The 24,586-nt window shown below is 41.9% G+C and overlaps 1 protein-coding gene across 2 annotated transcripts; it reads left to right on the forward strand.

Annotated features, from left to right (window-relative positions):
• Positions 1–1,664: 1,664 nt before the first annotated feature.
• On the forward strand, positions 1,665–24,586 carry CHMP7 (charged multivesicular body protein 7). Of its 2 annotated transcripts, none has more exons than XM_026681143.2 (10): positions 1,665–2,018; positions 4,005–4,179; positions 15,115–15,300; positions 16,847–16,980; positions 17,297–17,345; positions 17,780–17,899; positions 18,789–18,887; positions 19,782–19,842; positions 21,477–21,656; positions 22,905–24,586. In XM_026681143.2, exons 1-10 carry the CDS (start codon positions 1,729–1,731, stop codon positions 22,967–22,969), a joined length of 1,359 nt encoding a protein of 452 aa, XP_026536928.2. In that variant the 5' UTR covers positions 1,665–1,728; the 3' UTR covers positions 22,970–24,586. The 2 variants fall into 2 exon arrangements, with proteins under 2 accessions (XP_026536928.2, XP_026536929.2); XM_026681144.2 differs by having other exon boundaries at positions 21,480–21,656.

The raw sequence follows: 24,586 nt of genomic DNA on the forward strand, positions 1-24,586 counted from the left end.
TTAAAGCTGTCAAATTTGAAGACCCCTGACTTAATGGACTCCAGAGGATGGTAGAAAATAGGAAGGCCTGGAGGAACATTGTCCATGGGGTTGCGATGGGTTGGACATGACTTCACAATTAACAACAACAACATGATCAATCATTCATATAAAAAACATAGGACTCAGGGATACAGGATCCTCTTAACTGATTCAGATCATTTTTGAAATCACTGGTTAACTGCAGAAACTCTGAATTTAGCCCCTGCCCTGGAAAGATCAGCACTGCAGAAGTCTATCAGGAAAGCCTCCATCCACAGAGATTCCTTGGATGTATAAAATTCAAAGATAATTACAGCTCACAGCTGTTAATAACCGAGTCATTTTGCAAGGAAAAAAAGATCAGGAAACTGAATCTCGCCCTGTGCTGTACCTGAGTTTAAAGGAAGCAGAGACGTTCACTCACCTTGGTGACCTTGAGAAGGCAAAGACAATAGAAAAGGACATTATCCACGTTGCCATGCTGGATTCTTGCTCCCCTTGGTGCTTTTGTGACCTTATCTAGATCAAAGCCCCTCAGCTCATGCTGTTTGTTCTTAAATGTTTCTTGTTCTTGAACGTTTCTACTTTCACATTTCACTTTCACAATGAGTTTAGTAGGGGCCGTTGAAGAAAGTTTGAATTCCATTTTCTCTTTCATTTTGTTTGGGTTTGGCTTTAAGGCTGAAGTGTGAACTATTTCCTGGGAATTAATGATAAATATGGAGCTTCTCTGCATGCACACACAGAGAGCAGCGGTTGCCTGTCTTGCAACCCCGGACTAACATATAAGGCTGGCATTCAAAGGCATTTCCTGATTCTTAACTGAATAAACCATGGTTAGGTGTCATCAAAAGTCTTGGAAACTCCACTTTTATCTAGCTGTAGGAAATGGGGAAGGGAAGGAGAGCATTCACTAAAGGCCTCTCATAGAAAAGGGAGCAAAAAAAAAATTAGACCAAAAACAGGTCAGAGTTGAAAAAACTTCTTGAATGAGAAACAAAATGTCTTCAAGAAAAAAATAATAACCAAAGTCCACTTGCCCTTTGAAAAAGCACTTTGGGGATAGACCAAAGATGGTTTGCTATGTTTTAAAGTGCAGTAATTAACAGCAATCAACATTGCAGGATTGTTGTTGCATGGGCCTTTTTCATCGCCACAGCCTGCAATAGAAGTATAATGAACATGTCAAATGTTAATGCTTAATGTTTTTCCTTTAAACAATTCACAGGATTCAGATAAAGTAACAGTATAACAGACTTGAAAGGAATCTTAACAGATTAACAGAATTGGAAGGGCTCTTGTAGGTCATCTAGTCCAACCCACCCCTGCCCAAGCGGGACACCCTACACTATTTCTTGACAAATGGCAGCCCAATTTTGAAAGCTTCCAGGGATGGAACACCCGCAACTTCGTTGTTTAGCAGGAATATTTGTACTGTTCCCGGGTTTGAAAGCACTCAGGTTCAGCCTGGGCAAAGGGTAGATGCGTATCTTGTCTTCTTCGTAGCTCTATGTGGGCGCCCTTTCTCAGTTGCCTTCGATTAGGTGTGAAGAATGCGGGCCATTTAAAACCTCTGTTCTTTTCTATCTCTGCGCTCCGGGTGTCGTTGGCTGGTTTTTGTCTCCGTGCGCATGCGCTTTTCACTGTCGGCGAACGCCCGCTCAGGCGAAGGGTAGCTAGGCCGAGAGAAGCCGGGGGCTCGCGTAGATGTCTTCGCCGGAGGAGGCGCGGGTCGCTCCGGCCCCGGAAGTGGACCTGCCGCTAGAGTGGGAAACGGATGAAGAACGCATGGCGTTTCTGTTCTCGGCTTTCAAACAGAGCCGGGAGGTTAACGCCACCGAGTGGGACAGCAAGATGGGCTTTTGGAGCGAGCTGGTGTTGAAATGGGGAAGGCGGAAAGGAAGGATCTGCACCTGCCTGAGGGAGCTCCAGCAGGCTTTCGAGCGCCGGGGGAGCGTCCCCCTCGGCCTGGGCACCGTCCTCCGTGAGCTGCTCAGGTGAGGCCGGCGGGGCCGCTCGGTTTCGGGGTGGGGGAGGGGGGCGAGAGTGCCTCTGAGCATGTGCTGACAGCCTCGCAGAGTTTCACTCTAAGGCCTGCATTTTCCAGGAAGGGGAAGAAGGGGAGGCCGTCTTTGACCTCATATCATTATGAGATATATCCATTATTTATTAAAATGTGTTTCAAAGAGGAGGGGAAGAAACTCAAGGGATCCCCGAAATCAAAATTATTTGCCAGATATTGGAGATGTTTGCAAAAATGTAAACCTTGTCATTCTTTTCTTCAAGAAAAATATTTTATTTATGTTGGATATCTGTGATCATGAGACTTAAATAACACAAAGTGATAAAATATGTAAGTATAAATAAATGTATGTATGTATGTATGTATGTGTTATCTGTATATGTATATGTATATAAGATCTATATTATGTTTCACTAGAATGATGACCAAAGTTATGTAAAAAAGACTGTACTACCTTCAATGTTTTTTAATTGTTATGTTTAATTTTTAAAAATTATTTTTTTTAATTTATGTTAATATCTAATGAGTTTAATATTGTTTTTTATATGATTCAGTAAATGTTCAACAAATGCATATCTGTTTTTAATATGGTAAATATAAAGAAATAGAAGCCATGCCAACAAAAACTTTTTGGGGTCTTCTGTAATTTTTAAAAGTGGAAAAAATTCTCCAGAACAAAAAGTTTAAGAAATATTGGGATACAATATCTATCTACACATACACACATAATCTGTTATCATATATAAATATAATCACATATGCACAAATACTTAAATCTCTCCCTCTCTTAGTATAAATATCTTATGTTTCTATTTAAATTTATCTTTATTTGCTCAGTGATTTAAGTGTGTTAGCTTGTGGAATTCTCAGTTTTGTTTGTTCTTGGCATTTTGCACTCAGACTCTTAACTTCCATTTTATCATAACGGTCACTTGCAGTTTTATATGTGCGGTTTGTGCTGTTAAGAATTTCTTTCATCAAATAATGACTAAATTCAGCTTTGTAAGTGTAGGGAAACAATTGTATATTAATTTGAAGAATCTGCCAAACTTTGCTTTTTGCTGGAAGAAAAGGTTACAAATTGAGTGGCAACATGATTTCTTTCCCACTGGATTGTGTGTCTCTCTTTCTCTGCTAACTGGATTATTTACTGTTCTGATAAATATTCTGAACAGTGTGCTGTATGTAACAATTTTAAACTAATCCAAACTTTGTTACTGTAATTATATTTAAAGTTATTACACCTTTTAGGACACCTTCATATGTTAAATACTTTTAAGAAACTCAGCTTCTTAAAACTACACAGTAAACATATGTAAAAGACAGGCAGTTTAATCATTTAAAAAGTTTTTTTAATTGTTTAAAGAAAATGGGGATTTTTTAAAAAAAAGTTAAGGTGGTGAGTGTTTCAAAATAGCTGCAACAGGATTACAAGAGTTCCATACGTTAAAGAAAATTAATCACCTCTTGAGTCGGCATTCAGAAAATATAATATCCCCAAATCATGTAATATTTGCTTGGGCAGTGCATTGTGTTATGGAAGTTGATAAGAAAAAATAAAAATCCAGGCAAATTATCTTTGATGATTCACTTTCACGTGAATCATCAAAGTGAAGTATTTGCATGACATTAAACCATTTCAATTCCTTTCAGATTCCCAAATATATTAAGGGAAAATACAATTCATTGCCGATGTGTGTCCTTGGATAAATGAAAGAAAGCTTTGATTAGAATTATGGATTCATGAAATCAGTTATATATATTTTTTTCTCCTTACTCAGGAGTCTGTGGGCAGGCAACCTCATTCTCTCTAACAACAGTGGCCTAATCATTTTAAGCCACAGAGTAGCTTTTCAAACTGCCATATGGTAGACCATCCTGGTTTATCTTTTTGCAGATTGTGTGAAGTATTTATTTTGGCTTCCCTGAAATGCATTACTTTTCATTTGTATGTCTTTAGACGGGGCAAACTGCAAAGAGAGTCTGACTTCATGGCCAGTGTGGACAGTAGCTGGATCTCCTGGGGTGTGGGAGTCTTCATTTTGAAACCCCTGAAGTGGACCTTGTCTAGCGTATTAGGTGACAGCAAAATGCCGGAGGAAGAGGAGGTCCTGATTTACGGGGAGATTCTTAAGGTAACGCTGGTGATTCATATTTGTGCATTGGATATTGTGAATAAATTGGGATGAGAGATCTTTTTTTCTTGGTGCTTTTGGTAAGATTTCTTTCCTATTCAAAAAAAGACCTCCCTCTCCCTCCCTTTTCCATTGCTGCACCTTGTTCCTGCAATTCCTTCCTGGAGGATCTTGCCTGCCATCTAACACTAAGCTGTTTTTGGAGCCAAGTAATTTAAATAGTTTCCCAACAACTTATTTTTTAAATAGTCCTATTGATAATGTTTTGTTGCTCTTTATTGTGATTGCCACACTGTAGTTTTGTATTGCTGTGTTTTTGCAACTATGGGTTTTCTTCATGCTGTATTTTTAGCTGATTGCATGTTGTTTGATATTGTTATACTGCGCACCAATCGTGCCTACCGTCCTTGTCCTATTGTTTTTATTTTTCTTATAAGTATCTATCTCATGTATTCAAAACTAAACAGTTCAATCATCTATTTATCCTTTCTTTCTAATACAATGTTTCTCCTGTAAACACTGGTTGAAGTATGACAACTTTTTATCTTTCCCCTAAATTTAACACTTAAAATAATACATACTTTCCATACTGATTCTGCTTCGTATATTCTAAGTACTACATTTCAAAATAATAAAACAAGCAAATAATATTAAGTTTAATAAGTAGTAATAAAACCAAAAAAAGGGAATATTGAGTTTATAGTATAATAAGAACAATGTTTCATAGGAAATTAAACTCTATTATTAAATCTTAAACATTTTCATAGCTTCCCTTTAATGTATTATTAACTCATGTAATATTTTAATTTTCTAACTCAGTTTCAAATACTAATATCTACAATACAATCTTATGTACTTTTGCAGAATCATTTTTATAAAATTATATCTTACCCCTTATCTCTGAAAAAACCTGTTTTTTAACATCTTGTTTAAAACCTTTATGACTTCTCTTTCCTTTTTCCCTTCCTTTCTTATCAATTCTAGCTTTTTGACACCCCCATCTCTCAGATTTCACTCTCTTAGTCTTCCCTCTCTGTTGTATTTCTTTTTTCTGTTGCTTTCTGACATCATATCGATTTTTCATCTTATTTTTCTTTTTCTTGGTTGCTTTTTTAAGTCCTGAGTTCACCATTTCCTTGCCCCCCTTTCGCTTTTCTTCCTCCACTAAGAGTATTTGTCCATTAAAGATGGCTTCTTCTTCTTCATCCCAGCCTTCCTGTCGTTGTTGTATTTCTTGATAGGTAGAAATCGCCATTTCTAAAAAGTGGAAAATAGATCCAGAAGAGCCCTTGCCTTCTTGTTCCTCTTCTTTCAATTTTTGAAATTCCATTTGTAATTCTTCAAAAGATAATGCCATTTTAAAAAAACAACAACAACCCAAATGTCTTTAATCTTTCAAGAAATAGTTCACAAAAATCCCAAAGTCACAAAGCAAACCAAATCAGAGCAAACAGTTTCATTTAGCACTTTCTTCTTTCTATATTTTCTCTTCCTAGGGTAGAATTCAAATACACAGTTCCAAAGTAGTCTTCTAGAAGTCGTAATATCTTTTATTTCTGATCTTATAAACTCAAAGCAGTCTCCTTCAGTACAATCTTAAAATAAGTCTTTACCTCTTCCCTTCCACTTATAGCAAATAAAAAGAATTTTAGGTTTTTAATTCCAATGTCCAGAAATCCTTTATCCCCTTGGCTTTAAATTTCAAGTTAGATTACCTTCTATGCCCAAGCAGGTTTTCCAGATTTCCATCTGCTGTTTCTGTGGGAAGGGAGAGTGAAAGAAAATAACTTTCCCTTTCCAGTTTTCTTCCGCCGCTTTTACAATCTTCTTTGGGAGACAATGTATCCTTCAAACGATTTAGTTGCCAGGGTGTTTAGAAATTTCTTGTTGTCCCGGTTCAGCCAACACTTTCGCTTTCTCCTACTTCCTCCTGCGCGAATCTTACCCGGCTGCAGGCTTCTTTGTGGCGGCCATTGCAGACCGCTGCTCCACCGCCTTGGGAAAAAGGGGTTTTGCCGGCTGAGGAGGGGGTTTGCGATACCCCCAAACCCCAATCCGGATCCCCTCTCTCTTCGGTTGCCTCTACGGGGCAACCATATCCTCCAGATCCATCTGGATCGGAGGCACCTCGGCAGTGAGCGCTGCAGGAATCGCGGAGAGTCGCGAATTCCTGATGCCGCCGAAGCCTTGCAAAACCGGAACAAAAGATGTAAGTATAATTACCATATATACTCGAGTATAAGTCGACCCGAATATAAGCCGAGACACCTAATTTTACACAAAAAAACTGGGAAAACTTATTGACTCGAGTATAAGCCGAGGGTGGGAAATGCAGCAGCTACTGGTAAATTTCAAAAATAAAAATAATTAATTTGGGAAATGATCTCACTATCTCACGTCGCCTGGGAAGGGAAAGGCAAAGCGCTTTTTGCCTTTCCCTTCCCGGCTGGGGCTGTTGGGAGTCGCTGCCGCCGGAGCGGCCCCAGTCCCGCCGCCTCGGGAAGGGAAAGGCAAAGTGCTTTTGCCTTTCCCTTCCCGGCTGGGGCTGTTGGGAGTCGCTGCCGCCGGCGTGGCCCAGTCCCGCCGGCTGAAGGGAAAGGCAAAGCGCTTTTGCCTTTCCCTTCCCGGCTGGGGCTGTTGGGAGTCGCTGCAGCCTGCCTTTCCCTTCCGGCTGGTGTTGGGAGTCGCGCCGCCTGCCTTCCCTCCCGGCTGGGGCTGTTGGGAGTCGCTGCCGCCTGCCTTCCCTTCCGGCGGGGCTGTTGGGAGTCGCTGCGCCTGCCTTCCCTTCCGGCTGGGGCTGTTGGGAGTCGCTGCCGCCTGCCTTCCCTTCCCGGCTGGGGCTGTTGGGAGTCGCTGCCGCCTGCCTTCCCTTCCCGGCTGGGGCTGTTGGGAGTCGCTGCCGCGGCGCGGCTCCAGTCCCCGCCGGGAAGGGAAAGGAAAGCGCTTTTGCCTTTCCCTTCCCAGCTGGGGCTGTTGGGAGTCGCTGGCGGCCTGCCTTTCCCTTCCCGGCTGGGGCTGTTGGGAGTCGCTGCGGCCTGCCTTTCCCTTCCCGGCTGGGGCTGTTGGGAGTCGCTGCCGCCTGCCTTTCCCTTCCGGCTGGGGCTGTTGGGAGTCGCTGCCGCCGGAGCGGCCCCAGTCCCGTGTCGCCTCGGGAAGGGAAAGGGAGCTTGCCGCTGCTTCGTCCGGGGTCTCTGGGCAAACACGTCCACCCGAGCGGGCTTGTCGCCCCGGCATGCAACGAGCGCTGCCCTCAGATTCCCTGTCCGGTTGCCCCTTTGAAGGCGATGGCAGTAAACTGTTCCGAGCAGCGGCTGCTCCGCTGACATCCGCGGCAGACAGGCGAACGCGGACCTTCTCCTCCAAGGGCGCCCGCGCCTTTCTACCCACCCCCGGCCCGTCTCTTTCAAGCGGCGGCGACTGCGGGCGGGGTCGTCCTCGGGGACACCGGTGGCGCGGAGAGGGGGGCGGGAGAAGCTCTCTCCTGCCCCGCCCGGGGCGGTCTTCCCTTCTCCCGCAGGAGCTCCACGGCGCTGGGCGGGCACCAAAGACGACCCGGCTCGGTCGGAACGCCGGGCGCCCGATCCGATGCTAGCGCAGCGCAGCCGCTCCAGCGGCGGCCTTCCAGCCGTGGCCTTCCTTCCGAGCGACGTCCGCTGGCGGCAGCGACTCACATAGCCCCAGCCGGGAAGGGAAAGGCAGGCGGCAGCGACTCCCAACAGCCCCAGCCGGGAAGGGAAAGGCAGGCGGCAGCGACTCCCAACAGCCTCAGCCGGGAAGGGAAAGGCAAAAGTGCTTTGCCTTTCCCTTCCCGAGGCGGCGGGACTGGGGCCGCTCCGGCGGCAGTGACTCCACACCATTTTTTTTCAGAGGGAATCTGACTCGAGTATAAGCCAAGGGGGATTTTTTCAGCACAAAAATGGGCTGAAAAACTCAGCTTATACTCGAGTATATACGGTATTTAAATTGAGATGAAATAAATAAAAAGAGTGAATAGGAGAGAGAAAATACATAGAAAATATAGAATGTTAAATAAGATATGAAATAGTATATTAAGTGAGCACGAATTTGATTTATGTCTGTACAAAAAGATATCTAACCCAGGGTAAGCCGCTTTCCAAAAAGAAGTTTTATGTATTTATGTTTTGTGTAATGTTTGTCTTATGTTTGAAAGGATGTTGGAAGAGAACTAATGAAACTATATACAATGAATATATATAATTTAAGGTAAAAGAAATACAATTAAATAGAAGGAAAGGGAGCAATAAAGAGAAGTTGGGAAAAGATATGAAGTTGAACAGATAAGATAAATATATAAAATTGTGTTTGTATAATGTGATAATTTGGAATTATCTTGTTTTTAAATAAGATGTTTTATTTGTTTTTTAGAAAAGATATTTTATGTTATTACATCCTATGTTTTGTTTGTGTATTGTTTTTTAAAAATTAATAAAATTTGTTCAAAAAAAACCCCACTAAACAGTTCAGAGAAAGGCAATTAAGACTGTCTTATGTGTACAATAGACACATTCATGGTACACATGGCTGATCCACACAGGCAAGCCTCTCTTTTATGGATTTGTTTTTTTATATAGAGCGGTCTTAAGAGTTTGTATATTTATTTGGGCTTTCCAGTGGCATGCCATTTTATATCATATGTAAACAGAGGGAAACAACTCATTTCCTGTTGTCAGGTCTGCATTGCAAAGTCTAACGAGATTCTCTCAAGGACTCTTCTTTACTCACTAAATTATACTTGTAGATTGGCACAAAGTTGAGGTGAACTGTCAGAACAGCAATAGCATTTAGACTTATTATATACCGCTTCACAGTGCTTTACAGCCCTCTCTAAGCCAGCAGTTGCCAACCGGTGGGCCGCGTCCCACTGGTGGGCCGCAGGAAAATTTTGGTGGTCCGCAGAGAAATGCCACTCCAAAGCATGGCCCGCAAAGCACGCCCCCCCCCCAAGCAATCAATCCAGGCTGTGGGGAACATAAGGCTGCGCCGCCCACATGGCCCGCAGGAACACAAGGTTTGCATCGCTTGACAAGAAGTAGTGAGGGGAGGAGAGAAAGAGCAGAGGGGAGAACTTGCCTGGGCACCAGGCTGCTTCTTTCCGCTTCTTTCTTCTGCTTTTGGCTGCACGTAAGAAAAGTAGCCGAAGTCTGTCTTTCTCTCTCCCAGACTCCGCCAGAAATGAGTCTTTGGGACCCTGCAAGGCATCTTTGCTCCAAGAGGCTGTGCTGGCAAAGACTCATTTCTGGCGGAGTTTGGGGGGAGAGAAAGAAAGACTTCTGCTGCTTTCCTTGCGCGCAGCCTGAGAACGGAGCTCAAAAGCAGGTTAGGAATGGGGCTGCTTTGGAGGGGGTGTGGGGGTGTGTGAAGGAGAGAGAGAAAGAGAAAGAAAATTAGCAGCCCTTTTGAGGTTAAATCGGATCTCTCTCTCTCTCCTTCTCCCTCCCACCAATGTCAGCAAGCCACCGTCAGTCAAAATTCACATTAGTGGTCCCCGGGATTTAAAATAATGAGTTTGGTGGTCCCTGAGGTCCAAAAGGTTGGTGACCCCTGATCTAAGCAGTTTACAGAGTCACCCCCCAACAATCTGGGTCCTCATTTTACCGACCTCGGAAGGATGGAAGGCTGAGTCAACCTTGAGCCGGTAGGAATTGAACTGCTGAACTGCAACGAGCAGCTGAAGTAGCCTGCAGTACTGCACTCTAACCACTGCGCCACCTTGGCTCAATACGCTCTCTAATTGAATAGGTTAACATGCTAGAACATCTCTCTCAAGTTTTTGCATCGTTTTGCAAAAAACAACATTTTTTCATATTGCAGTGTGAATTTATTTCTTTGCTTTCCATTCTAAGCAGCTAGGTGTACCCTCTGAAGACATCGGGCCTCCTATGTCTATTGAGATGAACATTCCTCATTCCATTCCTCATTCCACTGTTCTTATCCCTTCTGTCCAAACTTGTTATGAAATGTGGGATTCCTTCTTAGTTTTGGCATGAGGGCTGAAGCTGGCAAGGTTGGAAGCAGGGAGCCTGAGACCAGACAGGACAATTATCAAAGCATTGTGCCAGAGCCTTCCGCATCTAAGATTGAGAAATGAACAACAGTAATTATTTTACTGTGTAAGGGCAGAAGAAAAAGATAAGATTTAATAGATGAATTAAAAATTAGTCAAGTTTAATTCTTAGAGCCTGAATAGTTTATCTTCTTTGCAGTTAATTTCTTCAGTATCTGCAGTAACTCCAACTTCTGTCTTGAGTTTTGTCCTTGACTCCTCAGAGCTAGCTCTTGAATAGGGGTTTAAATTCCTAGAGAGATTCATTTCTATGCAGTTGAGTTAAAACTCGGACTTTTTAAATATTTCTTCCTGTCAGTACCTCCTTCTGTTTTGTTAATTCTATATTGATTAGGTAAAGATGCAAATTTATAGAATGTGTTTGATATTTACATAAGGTATAAGAAACATCCAGTTGTTCTTCGCCTTTGAGGTGCCGTATTTTCAGGAAGACTTCTGAAAAATTTCTCAGAAAACACTTGCTTGTTTGGGTAGGTGTTGGTGTGTTTGTTAATCTCAAAGGCAGGATATTTCTTGTGAGTCTGAATACATAACATGTGTCCATTGACATAAGCCTGCCTAATAAAATTATGGTGAGTAGGTGTGCTTTAGGTCCCCATGGTTAAACAGTGCCATCTACTGGAACTCTGGGGATGTGCCCCCTCTCTCTCTGGAAACCCCTAGAGCAGGGGTGTCTAACCTTGGCAACTTTAAGACTTGTGGACTTCAACTCCCAGAATTCCTCAGCCAGCAAAGCTGGCTGAGGAATTCTGGGAGTTGAAGTCCACAAGTCTTAAAGTTGCCAAGGTTGGACACCCCTGCCCTAGAGATTTATATGGCTTACCACCTTGACGATATACTCAAAAGCAGTGAAACCTATTGTCTATTCTCAGGAGTTCTTGGGCTAGGGTACTGGTGTCCTTGTGAGATTTATGCATCTTCTCTTTATATATAAAAGCGAAAGACCACTCATGCATCATCACAAAACCTCCAGAACCATAAAGCCTACAAACTTGAAATTGGGCACGTAGGTTCCTCTTGGCTTCTAGGTGCTCACTAAGAAAGGAGTTTTTCGAAAGGACCATCAGAGCATTCGTATTTCCTATATTATTAACACGCTCTGATGCTAAGGAGTTCTACTCCCTCTCCCCACCTGAAAAGAAATCTCTTCCAAATGCAAAACACTAGCAGAGGAGAGGAGTTTCAGTTTCACAGCACCAAGCAGCTTTAGTACAGAACAATTGAGCTAAGGCTCCTTGCTGTCTCCTTGTTCACACAGCAAATACTGCTTCAGTTTCCAAACCGCCTTCAACTCTCACACACTGGCAGGACACTAGCCAGATGAATACCAATGGATGCTGGTAGGCAGAGGCAGGTTTTTTTCTCCTTATTTTCCTCCCCCAAAACTAAGCCCGATCACATAGTTTTGTACCAAAGCACAGGTATCGAGCTAGTTGTTCTATACAAGTATTTCTATCTAGAAACATACTGCCTGCTTTCCCCCTCCTCCTCCTTCTCCTCCTCTTCCTCCTTCTCCTCTTCCTCCTCCCCCTCTTTTCCTGCTTCAGATATTAAGGCAGATACAAAGTTCTTGCTGTTCTGGTGGCTTCAATCCTTGCAAATTGATGTTACTGTAGTGTGTCTTTTATTGTTCTGGCTTTTTATGAAGTAAATTACCCAAGGTTGTTTGGAGGCAGATATTTTTAAAATCTGTATAAATGAATCAGATCCTAGGCTTTATTTATAGTCTACTGTGGACTTCTGTTGCTATTTCTATCTCTGTCTGGTTAGGCTCACATCATATGGTAGGAAATAATGGTTGCTTGGAGTATGTGTTAATTGCTGCAATTTATAAACCACATCTTAAGGCTTAGCATTATATATGAACCCAGTTGGCATGACTTATGTGAGCATGTAGTCTGCATTAACTGTGTTTATGTAATAACTATAAATAGGAACCAATAGGAAGAGAGCGTGTTTAAAAAACATACTGGTGTACTTTTCTATGTTATACACCTAATTTAATGAGGTGCTATAGTACCTCTGCCTCACTTGAAGCTAACCTAATCAATATACAAAAAGTAACCACTTTGTGAAAAATGTTAATCCCTGGCCTTAGTGTTCAGAATTATTTTATTGTCAAATGAACAAGCAAAAAAACTTCTGTAAACATTTCTGGTTATATACATTTCAGAAATAATTTTAAAACAATGAATAACCTGTGGCTAAAGTACATAAGGTCCCGTAGCCTAGAACAGAATAACAAAATAATACAGTTGGAAAGGGATCTTGGAGGTCTTCTAGTCCAACCTCCTGCTCAAGCAGGTAAATCCTATACCGTTTCAGAGAAACCATTGTCTATTCTGTTCTTTAAAAACCTCCAGTGTTAAAGTACCCATAATTTCTGGAGGCAAGCTGTTCCCACTGATTAATTGTTCAAATTGTCAGGAAATTTCTCTTTAGAAGTTATGACTTAATTTATGATGATTTATATGCCACATCAAGGCCTAATATACATTCAGGAGTGCTGATTACATAAAAGACCTTGCACCCAGGGCTTAATTTATCTTACTTCTTGATGGTTTGGTGTTTTTATTTTATTTAGGAGATTGAGGTTCTAATCTTGATCATGCTGTCTCACAACCCATTGTACTGGCTATCTTTTTGACAGAGGTGCCTTTCTTCATAGCCTCGGGGAAATATACTGACATCAAAGTAGAAAGCTGCTTTTAAAAAAAAAAAAAATTGTACCAAGCAACATAAGCTGAACGGAGCAAAAGAAACCAGTTTGCAGCAGTCATGGTAGTTTATTATGAAACTTTGGATTCCCATCTTTTTCATATACTTTATTGCATCTCCAGAGCAATGGGAGACCAAAATATATTAATTTTTTGAGAAATAGATTAAACCATGCAAATGCAGTTCCTTTACAAGGCTTTCGCTCATTCTCCTCCCCAAAGGTACTTTCAGTCCAAGTCAATGCTTTCTTGCACAAATATACTGAACAAACTTCATACAAATATATATCTTGCTAATAAGACTTCTTTAAAACTATAATATCAGCTTTAGTGCCTGTAAACAATCCTTATCTAGAAGGCACAGATGCATAGAACTAACATAGTTTTAGATTGTTTGGGTTGAGAATTAGCAGAAATTTTTTCAGAAAGCGGAGGAAGAGCTATAGTTCATCTTACTTCCATAGAGGCGACCTATCAATCAGAATAGAACTGGAGGGGACTTTGGGGGTCTTCTAGTCCAGCCCCCTGCTCAAGCAGGAGACCCTATACCACTTCAGACAGGTGGCTGTCCAGTCTTTTCCTAAAAGCTACCAGTGAAGCACCCACAACGTCTGGTGGCCAGCTGTTCCACTGGTTGATTGTCCTCCCTGTTAGGAAGTATGATGCTTCATTCCAGGTTGCTTCTCTCCTTGATTAGATTCCATCCATGGTTTCTAGTCTTGCCTTCTGGCGCTTGGAAAATAAATGGACCCCCACCTCTTTATGGGAACCTCTCAAATACTGGAATATTGCTACCATGTCACTCATAGTTATCTAGTTAAGTTGTCATGTTATCTGACAATGAGAACAATTATTCAGCGGAATGACCTGCCTCCAGAGATTTTGGGCGCCCCAATACTGGAAGTTTTTAAAAAGAGACTGGACAACCACTTGTCTGAAGTGGTGGTGGTGGGGGTTGAACTAGAAGACTTCCAAGGACCCTTCCAGCTCTGTTATTCTGTTCAGTTTAAGGCTGAATAGATACTGAAAATGTGATCTTTAGAAAAGGTGATGATGTCCAAAATGCCATCATTAAGCAGATCTATATAAAGGAGGGAAATGTTTACCTTTCAAACACTGATATTTTTGACACACACACACACACACACACACACACACACACACACATTTCAGAAATAACTAGTTTTCTTATTCATCAAACATTCACGTTATGATCCTCGAACAAGATTTGTCTCCAAGAAATTACTTGCACAAAGTAAAAAATAAGAGCAGCACTTAAAAAAATCAAGGGGCTCTTTTTCTTCATCCTAATAATCTTTAAAAGAATAAAGATAAATACACAAACATTGTTCTTATAGTCCTTTAACTGATCAGCTGGAATGCCAATAATTTAAGACGAGGAGCCAAGTACTTCAATCGTATATTCCTCAGCTATATAATATAGTACATGAACAAGTAAAAACTTTATGAATGACAGAATATTTGCTGTAAAAAATGATTTCCTTTGAGGTTTGACTTCTGGTGACTGTCTAGACCAGGGCTGTCAAACATGTGGCCCACAGGTTGGATGCGTCACGCCAATGCCCGGTTTAGCAAAGGGGGAAAGGTCACGATACGTCACGCGACGCTGCTGTGATGGCACAAGTTTGACACCCCTGGTCTAGACTGTCCCTTCTTGGCAAGCTTTTTCAGAAGTGATACGTTATTGTGAGCTTCCTAGGTCTGAGATAGAGTGACTGGCACCAAGGTCACCTAACAGGAGAAGATGTAGAATTCGTGGTCTCCCAGTTTCTAATCTGGAGCTTAACCTCTAACAATAAGTTGACTCTGAAAATATATATATATACCTCAGTTGTTCTATGTAGTGTTACTTGTCCCCCTCTTGTGGCATGGATCATGTTCTATTTTTTTACCTTGTTAAGTGCAAGTACAATAATCACTGTTCAGCCTTCTCTGCAGATATTTAATATACATGCCGCATAGAACAATTCTGGTGATCTGTATCGTATTATGCCTTCGATTGTAAGTGATAGTTGTGAGGTGCTATCATCTGTAATGATGTCTTGTCTGTTTTCCGTTTTCTTTTTAGGCACAGTGGGATATTAAGCCTTTGTTTGTCTTTGCATTTTTTAGGAGAAGGCAGAAGAAGCCTATAATCTCTACCAGAATTCCACACTTTCATCCCATCCTATTGTTGGTTTGTCTGAGCTGCGTTCCTTATGCACCAGCATCTGTCCAGATGAACGAACATTTTGTCTGGTGCTGCTCCAATTGCAGAAGGAAAAGAGGGTCACTGTCCTGGAGCAGAATGGTAATAAGGTATGGCACACAACTGGCTGTTTCAGGCAGGGATCCTATCTCTGTAAAAAAAATCATAGAAAATCATAAGGCTGGAAGGGACTCGGTGGTTAGTTTGTTTCTTAGCTGAGGAAGCCAATGTTATTTGAAGATACTTCCGTAGTCGTGTGGCCAGCATGACTACGCCGAGGTGCACGGAATAGCAATAGCAATAGCACTTAGACTTATATACCACTTTATAGTGCTTTACAGCTCTCTCTAAGCCAGTGATCGCCAACCGGTGGGCCGCAGCCCATTGGTGGGCCATGAGAAAATTTTGGTGGGTTGCAGAGAAATCTCGCCCCCAGAGCACCCTCCCAAAGCAATTAATCCAGGCTGCGCAGAAACACAAGGCTGCTCAGCCCACATGGCCCACAGGAACCCTCCCCGCCCGCCCACTCGTTACCTGGCAACCTTGTCTGCTAAATTGCTATTTTTCCTTTCTCCGATCTTCATCTGTTTTGCTCTGCTGGGAGATTTAGATTAGCTAGGAAGCAGGAAATGGTTGGATTTCTTGCTTTCTAGCTAAGCACAGCCAAACCTCCCTTAGGACTGAAGGTTTGCTTGCAAGCAAATTCAGTGCAGACTCACAGCAAGCAAATTTGAGAGACTGAGCTAGCCGATGGCAGATAGATAGATCACTGAATGATTCTGTGAGCAACTCAATCTGCCTGCTTTGCCTGATTTTGGATAAAAGTTGCTCTCTTTTAAAATAAAAAATTCAATATTTACATGCATGGTGTTTGCTTGCAAGCAAATTTTATGTGACAGACTGAGCTAGCCAGTGGCAGATAGATTTCTGAATGAATCTGTGATTCTGTGAGCGACTCAATCTGCCTGCCTGCTTTGCCTGATTTTGGGTAAAAGTTGCTCTTTTTTTATAAAAAAATCAATATTTATATAAATATATATATTTACATACAAGTCATGCCCAGCCAGTCACATGACCACCAAGCCACACCCACAAATTAGGCCATGCCCACAGAACCAGTTAGTGGTCCCTGGGATCTAAAATTATGAGTTTGGTGGTCCTTGAGGTCCAAAAGGTTGGTGACCCCTGCTCTAAGCAGTTTACAGAGTCAGCATCTTGCCCCCAACACTTTGGGTCCTCATTTTACCCACCTCGGAAGGATGGAAGGCTGAGTCAACCTTGAGCTTGGTGAGATTTGAACTGCCAAATTGCAGTCAGTCAGCAGAAGTAACTTGCAGTACTGCACTCTAACCACTGTGCCGAGACTCTCTAGAAATGCTGTTGCCTCCCCACCAAAGTGCTACCTATTTATCTACTCGCATTTGCATGCTTTTGAACTGCTAGGTTAGCAGGGTCTGGGGCAAGTAACGGGAGCGTCACACAGCACTCAGGTCTCAAACTCAGGCTGTCAGCTTTCCAGATGAAAAGTTCAGTGTCTCCAACCACTGAGCCATTGTGCCCCTTTAGCAACAATAATAAATCTTATTATTAAAGGGCCTTTCTTGATGATATCACAGGTCTCATAGTTTAATATCATATAATAACACTGTCTTTCAGATAATGAAATTCGCCCGAGGGCTTCATGCAAAAGTCTCCCCAATGAATGATGTAGACATTGGGGTTTATCAGTTGATGCAGAGTGAGCAGCTGTTGTCGCAGAAAATGGAATCTCTGGCACAGGAAGCAGAGAGGTAATATGGGGTGTGTGTCTTTCATCTTTGTACAAACCTGAGATTATGGCACAAGCGAGAGATTATTCAGCATCCTTCTTTAAGGAGGAAAAAAAACAACCTGATTTTGAAAGGGCAGCAAAGCATGGCAGATCGTAAGGTTTATGAAAGCAGTTTAATTGATGATAATACACACACACCAAAAATGAGAAAAAATGTGTATTTGTATTTGCCTTTTAGCTATATAGGGAGATGGGTCGAAGGTACAGAGAGAATAATGGGATTGTAGCTATTCCTGGTCTGAAAAATGGACAAGCTCATGTCTTTGCTTTTTCAGATGTAAACAGGAGGCTCGGAGTGCCAGCAAAGCTGGGAAGAAGCAACAGGTAAGGTGCTGATGGAAGTCAGGTACATGGTGCCCCAGTCAGTATGTTCATCTCCAAACTGCCCTGTTGCAGATTTCCAGACTTGTGGTCATGGCTTTTTAGAGTCTTGTTAAGACAGTGGGTGAGTTTGGGTGTTATTGCACAGATGTGCAAAGACCTTTTGTCAGACTTACTTGGTAGATCTGACAGGAAACACAGTTAAATAAACCAATTCTACTTGACGGCAAAGCTGTATTAGCAGAATCTTGCAAGTGCAAAGTCACATTCCTTTCACTGTCACCTTTACAGCCCGATAACTTAAAAAGGATTCCCACCTGAGATGCAGCTGTGGGCTATGCTGTCTCTTCTCTGACCAACCCAGCACCACTTTGCCCAGTCTCGTTTTCCTGGGTTTTCCTATCTTTTGAATAAAGTCTGCTTTTTTATGTTCTTAGGCCCTGAGGTTTTTGAAGTCCAGAAAAAGAGTGGAAAGGCGAATTGCAGAGCTTCATTCCAAGTTGGACGTGGTGCAAGGCATCCTAGATCGCATATATGCCTCTCAGACAGATCAAATGGTATTTTTTTTTCCGTTGCCTGACATTTATTTTGGGGAGTTTTACGCTTTCGTATTTTTCTTTCTTTCAGGAGCGTGGTTCACTTATCCACTGAGGATCTCACTTTGATTGTCCCAAACAAGGAACAACTCTTCTTTTTTTTCCTGCTCTCCTTTTACAATATATGTCATTGGATTTCATCGTCTCAGCGGCTAATTCATACACATGTGCTTGCTTTATGGCACAGTGCTGTGTTGTGAGTCATACTGACTAACCTTTAACTGAACACACCTTGTGTCATATCCCTGATGGAGACTGACTCCGACAGGGAGTGGAAGTGTGGCTCCGGAGGTTGTGGAGGAGGCTGGGGAAGGGCAGAGGCCAGCTGGGCAGTCAGAGGAGGACCCAGGCCCATCCCCTCTCCATCCTAGGGCACGCAGGGAGGAGAGGATAAGGGAGAGACGTGGTCTCTTCGGGAGAGAGGGCTTTGATCCTCTTCATGGGCTGCAGCTGTGACAACTGGATAAGAGGACGAACATGCATACAGACGAATGCTGGAAACAAAGCGTGGAAATATCTCTAGTTTATGGTTCCTGTCTGAGTTTGGCATCCTTCCCAGTGTGTGTTATCTGTGGATGTCCTCCAGCCCTTATCTTGCCTGGTTTGTGTTGCTTTTTTCCTTCTTCTTGTAACTGTGTGGGAGTTTTTTGTCTTCCGTCAAGAATATTCAAAGCTTGGAAGCAAAGTGAAGGAATAAAAAGGGCCTCACCTTTTTTCTGTGACTGTGTTTGTTTTGTATCCCACCCTGGGTCATCACACCATAGAATTGTTGTAAAGGGAATCTAAATTAACCCTCAGTCCAGTCAAGATGCTATAAAAAATAAGCTTGATTTCTCTCTTGCCCCTAAAGGTATTTAATGCTTACCAGGCTGGACTAGGAGCTCTGAAGTTGTCCATGAAAGATGTAACTGTGGAAAAGGCAGAGAGCCTCGTGGATCAGATTCAAGAGGTATGTAAGAAGCAGGAACAGGTAGTCCTCAATTTACAACATTTCATTTAGTGACTGCTCAAAAGTTGCAATGGCGCTGAAAAAAGTGACTTACGTCCGTTTTTCAGAGTTACGACCTTTGCAGCACCCCCACGACCGTGTGATCAAAATTCAGACGCTTGGCAAATGGTTCGTACTTACGACCATTGCTGTGTCCCAGGGTCACGTGGTCCCCTTTTGCGACCTTCTGACAAGCAAAGTCAATGGGGAAGCCAGATTCACTTAATGACTGGGTTACTAATTTATATCAGTTGCAGTGATTGACTTAGCAATGGTGGCAAGAAAAGTCGTAAAATTGGGCAAAACTCACTTAACACATGTCCCACTTAACAACAGAATTGTTGGGTCTCAACTGTGGTCGTAAGCCGAGGACTACCTGTACTGTTCACGCAAAGGTGACATACATGGCTAAAATAAAAACATCATATAGAAACATAGAAAATGGACAGCAGAAAAAGACCTAATGGTCCATCAAGTCTGCCCTTTGAGGTTCTTTATTTGTATATTTAATTAATTTTTGTCGTATGATGGACATGGGTTTATTTAAACTCAGTATTGATGGTTGACCCACCAACTCTGCTGGAAGTTGGTTCCCAGCTTCCATGGCTCTTTCTGTAAAGTAATACCGTACTTTTTAGCATGAAAGTATTTTGAACTTTCCTCCTGTCAGTTTGAAGCTATGCCTCTGTGTTCCTGATGTTTGCTTGATATTGAAAATACTGCCGCTTAGAATACTGCCGCTTATTCACACTCTTAATATGTTTAAAGGTTTCATCATGTCCCCCCTTTCCCTTCTGTCCTCCAGGCTGCACATTAATTACATATCTCTAATTAAAAAATCCACTTCTCCCACAGCTCTGCGATACCCAGGATGAAGTAGCTCAGACTTTAGCAGGCGTGGCAATCAATGGCTCGGGTGAGTCAAAGCTTGCTTCATGCGCTCTTCTGATTCATATTTCTCCTTAACAGCCACACATGGGAAATATTGTTTTCCTAAAGTTACAGTTGCTGTCTATAGCAGGGGTCTCCAACCTTAGCAACTTTAAAACTTGTGGTCTTCAAATCCCAGAATTCCTCAGCCAGCTTAGCTTAGCTGGCAGAGGAATTTTGGACGTTGAAGTCCACAAGTCTTAAAGTTGCCAAGGTTGGAAACGCCTCTTCTATCGTGTTTTTCAAATTTGACAACTTTTTTAAGGACTTGAAGTTGCAAATTTGAAAAAAATTGCGCTGTAGCATGTAAAACAGATTTGTTAAAGAAAGGAATTGATTCTGCCAGTAACAGATATTTTTGATAGCTTCCACTGTAGGTTATAGGCATATGTCTTGTTTCCAGTTGTAATGCATAAGAACTATTGGAGCTCTTGACTAAAAGTGCCTGGTCAGTTACACATTTTCCTCTTACCTAATAATTGTGTCCTTTACTCTCAGGATTACATATCACTCTCCTGATCTCTGCAGATTGCTTTTCTATATTATTTGTAAATGTTCCACATGTGGTGTGGATTAAATTAAAATTATGGATGAAGTTCTTAATCTTGTTCTCAGAATATTCATTGAGTGACAGTTAATTATTAGATGAGCAATTTCTTTTGCCAAATGGATTATTTGAGAACCTATAGGCCCATTTTACCTCTGCGTGCCTGTTGTGTTATTGTCTATCTCATTCCCCAGATGAGTTGAATCTGTGGTTGTGAAGTGTTTAGGATATTTATTCTTTAAGGTTGTCTGTAACCTTTGGCGTGATTTCTAAAACCTTGGGTAAACAATCCGTTCAGACTTCTAATCAGAATAAACTTCCCTTTTCCTGACAAAGTCTGTTGGCAGAGCAAATAGGAACACAACCAATCCATGAAGGGCAGAGACTCACTTGATGCTTCCACACAGAACCCAGCAGTTTATCCATAAAGGAATGCCATCTTTATTGTTAGAAAAACATAGTTCAGCTTAAATAATAATATATTTGCTTTAATGATCGTGATTCCTCTACTTTCTGTGTTCATGACCTAATTGGTGCTCTTAATTGCTTCTATACATGCATTAATTATAAGAATGATAGTTGAAAAATGCTTCTATTAAATATGAATTATATGCTTCAGAGTTTTTGCCTTGGGTGAGCTTAGATTGTGTGGACAGATATGGGTTGATTATCTTTGCACGAGGAAGCCATATAAGACAATTTTGAGTGATGCTTTGTACCAGATCTGAATGTGCATTGCAGATTAGATCAGTGTTTCTTAGATATTTTTTCTCCCCAACTATGTGGAAGATTAAAAATAACCATACCCAAGCGGTTTGCATTAACAACATGGAACAACTGTAAAATAATGAGAATGCTTGTTTCAAGCTCTTGCTCTCGTGTACAACTTAAGATTGCACGTTGTGCATTTTTGTATTCCAAAGCTCAGCTTCCCGATCGAGTTTACCTCTTTTTACATTTTTTCAGTCCTATGTACAAATCCTTGGGAGTAAGCTCCATTGAATTTTGTTACGTTGGACTGTGAATAAACACCTATGAAGACCGAGATCAGTTAATTTGTTTTCTTACCTCAGAAGCTGATACAGAGGAGCTTGAAAGAGAATTGGACAGTCTTCTCCTGGACTCCCCAAAAAGACAGCCACACCTGCCTTCTGTTCCACCAAAGCAACTGTCTCCAGCTTCTGTAGGACTTCCCAGCTTCACAGATGCTGAGCTTGAAGCCGAACTGGAGAAGCTCACTTATTCAGATGGAGGTAAGCTTTATCTTGTACAGTTTTCCTGTGTCTAGTGTTTCCCACAGGTAGTCCTCAACTTACAGCCACAGTGGAGCCTAGAATTTCCATCACTAAGCGAGGCAGCTGTTACGTGTTGGCAGCTGTTCACTGTTAAGCATATCATCGTGGTCATTAAGTGAGTCGCACAGTTGTGAAGCGAATTGACTTGGCTTGTGGAAAGCTGGCTAGGAAAGTTGCAAGTGGCAATCAGGTGCCATTGTAAAAACATGCTGGGTGCCAGTCTCCTGAATATTGATCCTGTGACTTGGGGGAATGCTGCTGTGGTTGTAAGTGTGAAGACCAGTGGCAAGTCCCCTTTTTCATTGCCATTGTACCTTTGGACAGCTGCTAAATGAATGGTCATAAGTCAAGGACCACCTGTAATTCTGTAAGCAAAGCTCTCTCTCCAGCAACTTCCTATAAAGTTACTCGGTTTCTTAAGGAGCCTCTTCTCACAGATCTTAAGGTTTTCTTCTGGGTTAATGATGCCCTTATTTGGGTAGATCAGTGGTTTAGCAGCTTTAAGGCACGTGGAATTCGATTCCCAGAATTCCCTAGCCAGCATGTCCATACGTTTTAATGTTGCTAAGGTTAAGAAACAATATGTTGCTGGGACCAAAATTTCCTTTTCAAAAGGTTTTCTACTGCAACTGATGATTAAACTCACTTTAACCTAAATCGGTTTGGTACAGTATCTTCTGTGTTTAGCTGATCTTACCAATTTTTCTAGGGTTTTTTTTTTTGTTTTTTTTTTTTTTGCCACAAGCCATTGCACCACCTCTCTAAACATCAATAGTCTGATCGGTGCAGAAGGCTTCTTAAATTTTAACACTTCACAGAGATGTGAAAAGAAATAATAGCACACAATATGATTTTACTGTTTCTTGGACGGTGGTGCAAGAAAGGTTTTTTTCCATAGCCTTTTATGGAAAACATACATACAGAAAAGGCCTCTGAGTAGCTCTTCCATTTGCCCTCAAAAGATTCCTTTAACAAATGCAGCCATCTAGCAAACAACTAATATATATATTTACAGAGCAATATAGATATATGTGTACATCATGCATTGCAGAACAGCAGTAAAAAATATGTAATCCAATTTTTAATAGCTGCTGGAGGCTCTAGTAACAAAGAAATGCATCACGATACGTATATGTTTCTCTGTACTGTTTGCAAGTGTGCTTGACCACCTTTCTTCTTTTTTTTTTCTTTTTTGGGTGTGTACAGAATTGGCACAAAAGACTGATCGGAAGGCCTCTGACCGCCAAAGAGTTCTGGAGCTGCATCTTTAATGACTCAACATCCCCCTTTGTGCTGTGAAGTTGTCTTAAACTTTGCTGATCATAATTCCGAAAATAACTTGTTGGAACATGAGTCTTTATTAGCTCTTGTTAAGACTGCACTTTTCTAACAGGCAGGAAGTTCTGCCACGACAATCCAATCCTTTCCACAGAAAATTGCTCAGTTGTCATTCTTTTTTTTTTCCCCCAGTGCCAAATTACAGTGTCTCTTCGGTTGATTTGCTCACCTATATTGCCACTCACGGTTGCTCTTTCTCTGGCAAGTTGACATCTTGCTGAGCCTAATGTTGTTGCACACATCCTGAGGGTTTCGTGGACCCCCACCTTGCGATGACTTGAAAGGCAATAAAGTCGCACTCGGTCTGGCATCCCGCTGTGTTGGGCAGTTGTGCGAAGGGCTTAGTAGATGCACTAGATAAGATGCTGACTTGGATAGCAGTGCGCTGCACTTGCCAGCAAGTAGATATATATATTGATGATTTTTCTATATTTCTTCTTTGTATTTGCACGGTTGTGGATAACTTAGGTTGAGGTCTGACGGTTTTAGAGTTTGTTTTGTTACACAAGTATGGAGCGTCTGCCGACACAAAATTCAGCTCACAGATCCCCCTTTACTTCAAGACTTGACATCGCCTTAAAGGAATTTGCAGAGCTTTTCAACATGAGGCTGTTATTTTTGTTGCTGCTGCTTGAAGAGGATGTTTGAAACCTGTTCAGTTGACCTGCAAAGAGAGCCATTCACGTTGCCTTCGTGTTAGAAAGAACTCTCCTCACTGGGAGATTTAAGCTACTCCCTTGAATCAGAAATACACAGAGGGCGGGTTAGCGTAACCTCTAACGTCTAAGAGGGTCTTCAGTCACAGTGTGCTGGAATAAGGTTTAAACACTAGCAAAGATTTGAATCACTGTCTCAGCACCATTCATAATAATGGTGGAGATGGTCACCATTTCCTGACATCTCAAGACACTTAATTTATGGTGATGGAAGAGTTGCTGAATCAAATCACACTTAAGCCCTGCCAGAGATGGCTTGCAATGGTCTTCTCTCCTTTTTTCAGAAGACTTCCTGAGAAACCGCCTCTGTTTACATCAGGGCAGCGGTTTATTCTTTGTTATTGTTTAATGGCAATATAGAAACCAACTGCAGAAACTGACTGAAGAAAAGCTGGCTGATTGACTTGTGCTTGGGCACCTGCCGGAATAATTTTGGGGAGGATGGGTTGTGGGGGAAGAGATGAACAAATTTCTGCTGTTCACCCTTTGGAGAATAATGACTTTATGCTTTTGTTCTCTGAAGCTAGCTTTGATTTAGACTGTGTGATGGGGGCTTTTTGCCAGGGAGGACATCTGGTAAAATTGGAAAAAAGGGAAAATGTAAATCCGTGTCAGGGCATGCCCTGTAAGTTCACTACAAAACGTGCTTCTTCCCCACCCCTCAAAGCCGGTGAATCATATACCACGTGTTCAAACAAAATTCAAGAATTGTGTTTATGTTACTTTAAGGGCATTGTGCTTGATTGGTTTAGAAAGGAGAGGGAGGGAAAATGTCCCTCCAACCTTCTTTATTTCTCTCTCTCTCTGAACAGTGATATAATAAAGGAGTGAAAA

The sequence above is a fragment of the Notechis scutatus genome, chromosome 7 (genome assembly GCF_049901735.1).
Source record: "Notechis scutatus isolate UNSWTSFEM ecotype Mainland chromosome 7, rNotScu1.2, whole genome shotgun sequence".
Lineage (NCBI taxonomy): Eukaryota > Metazoa > Chordata > Lepidosauria > Squamata > Elapidae > Notechis > Notechis scutatus.

Bases quoted from the DNA above. Each gene is read 5' to 3' on its own strand.
- CHMP7 (XM_026681143.2), top strand. From the start codon at position 1,729: ATGTCTTCGCCGGAGGAGGCGCGGGTCGCTCCGGCCCCGGAAGTGGAC. The intron at 15,301-16,846 runs GTATGGCACACA...ACTGTCTTTCAG, and splicing joins TGGAGCAGAATGGTAATAAG to ATAATGAAATTCGCCCGAGG. The intron at 18,888-19,781 runs GTATGTAAGAAG...CTTCTCCCACAG, and splicing joins TCGTGGATCAGATTCAAGAG to CTCTGCGATACCCAGGATGA.